The following is a 7,032-nucleotide window of genomic DNA, read 5'->3' on the forward strand; positions in this document are numbered from 1 at the left end:
TGCTGCCTACGGGGTGCCAGGATCGCTCTGTCGTGAGATGGAAGGGCGCCTCCAGCAGGGAAAGGGGTTGGTGGAAAACCCAAGCTTTTCAGCTCTCCGGAGCATGAGAAGTGGTTGTGAATGTATGGTGGTGCATCGGAAATTCTGGGTCTGTGTTTTGCCGTGGCAAAGGAGAATGCTGCAAAGTAAGGCAGGATAAACTAGTCTTACTCGCCACCGGTGTGTAGTAACTGGGGTGTAAACCTTTAGAAAGGCTATTCGTCAATAATAGGCAGAAGAAACTGATTTCCTTACAAGGGAAGCAAGAGAGGGACAAGGGATGCTGTGTCTGATTAAGCGTTCATGACTGTTAGCTCAGGCTGAGACCGCTCCTTTCAGTCTGTTAGAAACTGCCTTCATAACCATTCTTCTAAACCTCACAGCTTTCTCTTTCTTTTTGCTTTGCTGGCTTTAAGAGCCTGAATATTTGGTAAGACTTCTCATGTAGTAATGCAGTTAAAAGAGGAAGATCTTCAGCCTAGAAAGGGCAAAGTTGAGTTGAGGTTTTAGTACATGGCCTGCAATGTAAAGTAAGTTGTAATGGTAAGATGCATGAGTGATGCTGGAGGAGAGAGAACTTAATTCATTTCCATGTTCTTGTGGTTTTGAGCTGCCATATTATTATGTATATAAAACAACTGGTAAGATTGTCATAATGCTACTTGGTGGTATTATTATTTGTTAGAAACACTGAACAGGAATGAAGCAGTGGTGTTCAGAATCAGTAGCCAGCTAACAGCTGATTAAAACTGTTCTCCAGTAGGAAGAATCCTTTCCTATGGAGGTGCTTGTATTGGCACATATATGATGTCATTAGCCACCTAAAATTAACATGGAAAACTGTTTACAATAACTAAAACCTCTCTGCAGCAGCTGTCAAGCTTTCTCAATAACCCATGGTTTTCTATGATGTTAGTCAAAACCTAATATAGCCATGAAGTTTATACTCAGGCTTCATATAAAACCTGCTTTGAAAGTTTTTCTGTTTCTAGTGCTTAGAGGAGTGCACTCAGTAGAAAGTCAATATCTTATTTACAAGCTGATAGACAATAAACCATAACTGGCAGTCTGGTTTTGCAGTGTAAGCATGAATTTAAGCTCATTTTAAAATGCAGCCCCAGCTGTGTGCTATTTGCCTGATCTTGTGGCTCTTCATTCTATCTTACTTCTGTAGGCTGTCTCGTGAGGACACTCACTGTGTTTAGTTCAGCACTTCTCTGTTTCTCTCTGTCCTTGATGTTTTTGTCTTTGCATTCCTCAACACCTTGTGTATTTATGGAATGTAAGATAAAGGGAATGGTCAAGCCCCACTTCTTTCCTTATCAAGATTTTTTCCCCCTTCTCTGCCTTTTTTCCTCTTCTGTTCTTTTGCAGGATTGTCAGTACCTGTGACAGGACACACCAAACTCAGGTGTGAAAGCACAAGGCAGGATTTCATACAGCAATCACTTCTGTGCTGAAGCATTAAATTACTCTGAAGCTACTGCAGCTAGTACTGGATTTGTACACGATCACTGTTCACTCAGTGAGTGAATTAGTAATGAAGAAGCATGGTGGGAGTACTTTACTAACAGCAGAAAAGCAGGAATCTGTGGCAGAACTGCCCTTTGTTGAAAACTGTGAACAGTTCTCTAGGTAAGTAAAGGTGTAAAACTAGGGCTGGTTTGGCCATTTTGGATTTTAGTGGGTTTGGTGCATGTGTAGTTTAAAGAGGTATGAACCAGCTGTACTTCAATAGCCATTCTTTTTCTTCTTCATCCTTGTAGCACTTTTACTCAGTGATTAAATTCAAGACATGGGGCCAATGAAATATAAGTCCAGTGTGTCCTCAGTGTCCTGTGGTCTGCAGTACCACCACTCGTTGATAAAGTGGAGTCCAAAAATGAATGTCCACATAGTGCGGACTTACTGCTCATCAGCGCCCAAGCGGCCTGAGGCCAAGTCTGCACTAGAAGCAGCCTCAGCTCTTCTGAATCGACTGACAGAGGCTGGGGCTGTGATGGGAAAAAACTCCCTTCAGAAGATATCTGCGACCTGCAAGAGCTGGTGGGACAGATACGAAGAGTTTGTTGGAATTAATGAGGTTCGAGAGGCTCAGGGAAAAGTGACAGAGGTAAATGTGGAGACAGTGTGGACACTTACAACTTATGTGTAAGCAATATGAAGTATAAACACTGGCTGTGAGGCAAAAAAGATCCTCCAAGGAGAATCATGTCTATTTTTTGTTTTGACTATATGCACATACTAAGAATGTGTTCTACTCTGTGCATGTTTGTAAATACAGTTTATGCCTTAGATTGAAGTAGAGCGTGGTTTGTTTTGTTGGGGTTTGGTTTTTTAGTCCCCCCAGAATTGATGTATTGATTTAGGTGTGTCTGGTAATAAGTCTCTAAAAGAAATACTCTTTCTTCTCAGGCTGAAAATGTCTTTATGATAGCTCGAGGGATAGTACGAGAGGCTCGTGAAAACGTAGAAGCCCAACAGATTAAACTGAAGGAAATTCGGGACCGCTTAGACAGGGTCTCGCGGGATGACACCCAGTATTTAGAACTGGCCACTCTGGAACACAGATTGCTGCAGGTAACTTGCAATTTGTTGGTACTTTAGCACTGGCAAATATGATGAAAATCTGTGCTTTGTTTCCATCACTAGTGATGGTTTTTGTAAGTGCAGTTCATTTCTGAAGTACAGTGATCTCAGTTAATTATGATATTAGTTTTAAATTGATGGTTTGATCTGTACTAATCATATATATTAATGTGAAAATGGCATAGCAAATTTGGAGAAGAAAGCTGAAGATAGTGAGCCTAGAAAATGAATTGTAGTGGTGACCTGTATGTGAGTAGTGAACTAAAAGCTAGGATTCAATTAATTAACCTTCCATGTGATGAGAAAAGCTCCTTTCTGGTGGTTAATCCATGAAGACTCTCAGCTGCTTTCTGTGTGGCTGTGACACCCAGGCAATTCAGGAAAGCTTTTGTCAGAGAGCAGCAAGAACAAGGCTGCTCTGTGAGAGGGGGCAAGCAGGAAGATGGAGGTGGGAGCAGCTGGGATGCTGCTGTAGGGCAGTCATACAGCAGCACCTCAGCTGATGAGCCAAGCAGAGCTGGTGAAAGGAACATGTTTGTTAACAGTCCATCAATCAGAGCTAAAGACAAGGTGGCAGTAAAGTCAATCCAGGAAATCCAGATGAACTCACAGGAACAGCAGGGAAGAGGCTGGAAGCAGATATCCCTATGGCAAAGCTCAGGCAAGGTGTGGGTACCAATGTCTGAGCTTAAACTGGGCTCCTAGATAGTGGGTGGAACACCAGGAAGGAACTAGGGAGCTATAGTTGTCTAAATAAGGGATCAGGTCTGTGCGGGTGAGATAAAGAAGACTGGATGTATGACTGAAGAAGGTTAGAACTCAAGTCACTGCTGTCTATAAGGTGGTCTTATGAAAGAAATAAGACATTTGGAAAAAGAATAATTCTGGGAGATGCAGGGAGAAAGGGAAGACATTTGTCTGCAAACAGGGTAAGAAAGACAATGGAGAGGAATAAGAAGCATGTATGTTGATGAGATGAACCTACCTGAAACATCCTTCCCAGTCCTGCTTTCAATTCCCATTTAAGGGATTTAGAACTGAGAGGGAGCAGTGTGGTGAAGGTGGTGTTTGGAAAAGCAAGCAGAGCTGAAAGAGTGTACCTGGAGAGAGAAGGATCTTGCTCCCTTGTACCTCTTTTCAGTCATTAGCATGTGACAGATTCTTGTGTTGTGTATCTTCTTCTGCTGACCTTTCCCATTTCTCAGTTTTGACTTAAAATGATGTCTTGTTGATTTAAGTAGGATTAATAAAAAAAAAAATTCCCACATTAAAAGGGGAATTCCTGAAACAGAACTGATGGATGTTCACAATTTCCATTCCTTTATCTGCGCTGAGGTTTGGTTGGGGAGTTTTTTTAGTGTAGACTTTATAGCTTCGTATTATACTTCTCCTTCAAATCACTGTGTTTCTTGCAGGAAGAGAAGAGGTACCGAGCTGCATATTTAAATGCAGAAGAATCTGAGAGAGAAAAATTCTCACTCTTCTCTGCAGCTGTAAGGGAAAGCCACGAGAAGGAGCGAACAAGAGCTGAAAAAACCAAGAACTGGTCTATTATTGGTTCTGTACTAGGAGCCATTATAGGTGTTCTTGGTTCCACCTATGTTAATCGAGTGAGGCTGCAAGAATTGAAAGTCTTGGTGCTTGAAGCACAGAAGGGCCCAGTGAATTTGCAAGAAGCCATTAGAGAGCAGGCCTCTAGCCACAGCTTACAGCAGAAGGATCTCAGCGACGTCATAGCGGACCTGAAAAGTGTGCTGCAAACAAGGACCTCACAGGAAATGAAAGAAGGTGCTTTGTTAACTAGACAAGACAAAGGTGACTCCATAAATATAGATGCTCTTTTAATTCCTTTAAATGAACAGCTCAACTACACTAAGCAAGTCAGTTCATGTCTAGGGAGTTTAGAACAGCAGTTTCGTAGTCTGCAGGAAAGTGTAGCACAAATGGTGTCTGAGCTGCAGAGTGTTAAACTTGCTGTTCATGCTAGAACAGTGGAAAGAGCCATGCCAAGGTCTTCAGCAGAAGGTAAGGGCCAGGCTTCTGCTGTGAGAGATGTGATTTTAGAGCTGTGTGACACCGAGCGGAGACTGGAAGCACAGATGAAGAGGAATTCTATTTACAGCACTGCACTGACATGTGCTGTGTTTGCTATTACCCTGCCAGTACTCTACATTATACTCAAGGGGAACTGATCTCTAATTTATTTGATTAATAAAAGTAAACCTGCACTCTAAGTACTCAGAGTACAAGACCAAATAAAGTGTTAGCATTTCTCGTTATGCTTTCTCCTGTGTATCTGGAAAACTCATAAAGACTTAGTGCAGCCACCACTGCAGGCTCCATGTTAACAGCCCTTGTCGTGCGTTGTGGGTTTTAACTGCAAGCAAAGGAAATGTCACAGTTTCATCTGCTAATTTCATTCACTGCTTTGCTCTTTCACTGTCTGTTCTGGTATATCATGACCAGTCAGTGGCTTTCAGTCTGGTGCTGTATTTGTGATGTTTTGCTCAAATGATTCTTTTAATCTGTCATTGATCTGAGTGCTTCCGATGTAATGCTTTCTGGTTTTGCTTCTGATTTCTTCAGAGTTTTGCAGTTTGTCCACACACAAACCATTAGGAGTCACTTTAACAAATGAGTAGAAATATTGGCCTTGAATTCTTTTTGTTTCTTTTGCATATAATAAAGTCTAGATAGAATGCAGTGACAATGTGACAAACAGCAGGGGCCACGGAAATGAGGAGGATTAGATTTATCATGATACAATGTGGCTCTACGGCCAGGTGATGCATTTAAAATACATTTCAGTTACATGCAGTAACATTTTCCATGGAGGGGTTATCATGAAATACCCAAAAGCATTTCTGGAGCTTCAGCTACCTGTTGCTGCTAGAACTGGCTTGCAGGCAGGGAAAGAGAAAAAGGGTTCAGGTAGAGGGGTGTATTAAGTATGATGATGTTAATTCTGCCAGTGCAAGCCAATTATCCTTTCTCTACAGACTCCTTAACCCATCATTCCCCAGGTATTTTCTGGTTTTATTAATCATCTATGAAGCAATCACTTTCTTATCCCTAAAAGTATCCTAATGGAATTTTCTCTGGTATTTAGTCTCTCATTTTGTCCTGTCTGGCAGTTGCTGCAGGAGGTGCTTGTAAGCCAGTATGTTAATGGCAATAGCATTATGCAAACTACTATTCCAAATTAATATTTGGAATAAAATGAAAGCTGCCTGGTTTTTCCTGGAAAAATGAGGAAAGGCTGACTGAGGAAAAACACTCATCTAAACAGCTAAACATCAGTATCTGTGTGTGGCCTGACACAGTTGTTGGTATCACTGTGATAAGAGAGAGTTCTCTCCCAGGAGATAAGCAAATCAGATGTAGAACTCCTGCTCTGTGAGCACTTGTGTGGAAGCTTTGGAGGCAGAGGAGCAGTAAGCTTGCTTCATGATGTGCTGCCTTTGGGTGAGCATTTCAGAATGATTATATTGTGTTTAGCATCCAGTCTGCTGTGGCTGTATCAGCTCGCTCTTCTGCCTAGTAACCATGATAAAAGAGTTTGAGGTTTTGATTATAAGCTGCTAAGACTGAAAGATCTGTGGGATGGTGACACTTGCTTTATGACACTTGATTTGGTGTCATTAGGTGCTGTTATAATATGACCAAATAAACAAACAATATTAGGAAAGATCTGTGCTGATTCACTACCTGAGAGAGACAGGTAGTGTGCAGAAGGTGGTTTGGGGAAGAACCACTGCTGCTTTATACATTGATTGTTCAGAGTGTAAAGTGAGTAACACGCGTTTGTCAGGGAAGTAGTTTGATCCGATGGCTTGAGAACTGGGATAAGAATTCCCATACACTCAGCGACGTCAAGAAGTATGCATACAGATCAGAACCAGTTTTCAAATCTATACTATTTAATCTTCTAATTTCATAGATTCTTTTACAGGTTATACTTCTACAGGTTATACTTCTTGCAGGAGCTTGATGAAAATCAGAGACAAGTGTGTGATTAAAGGGGAAGGGCTCATGCAGTCCTTCCAGCTGTCATTTGCCAGCACTAGACACTAAGAATTTTGTTGTTTTGTTTCTCTTCAGTTTAACTATGTGAAGTTGGGCTCCTTTTGCATAGAACTGGCTGAATTTTAGATATTTAGCATCACTGAAAAGCGTGGGTTATATGTATGAGCATGGCTTTAAATGCTGAATGTCAGACAGCCTCACTGACTTGTACTTGGCATAAAAAATGAATAGAGGTCTGAGGCTGAACTTGTACACAATAAATAAGAGAATAGAAACCCAAGGGTTGTTTATTGGTGTAAAGAGATATGCTTTTTACCTTAAAAAAGGTATGATAGTAGGTAGCTTTAACATTACATAGAGTTATAGGAAGAATAAGTC

The 7,032-nt window shown here is 41.3% G+C and overlaps 1 protein-coding gene across 1 annotated transcript; it reads left to right on the plus strand.

Annotated features, from left to right (window-relative positions):
* The first annotated feature begins 88 nt into the window (after nt 1-88).
* CCDC51 (coiled-coil domain containing 51) lies at nt 89-4,877 on the plus strand. The gene is made up of 5 exons (XM_080625614.1): nt 89-185; nt 1,414-1,674; nt 1,806-2,152; nt 2,455-2,619; nt 4,044-4,877. The coding sequence occupies exons 3-5, from the start codon at nt 1,835-1,837 to the stop codon at nt 4,818-4,820; spliced, it is 1,260 nt and encodes a 419-aa protein (XP_080481740.1). The 5' UTR covers nt 89-185; nt 1,414-1,674; nt 1,806-1,834; the 3' UTR covers nt 4,821-4,877.
* The last annotated feature ends 2,155 nt before the right edge of the window (nt 4,878-7,032 follow it).

This window comes from Psittacula echo (assembly GCF_963264785.1).
Source record: "Psittacula echo genome assembly, chromosome: 9".
In the NCBI taxonomy this organism is placed as follows: Eukaryota; Metazoa; Chordata; class Aves; order Psittaciformes; family Psittacidae; genus Psittacula; species Psittacula echo.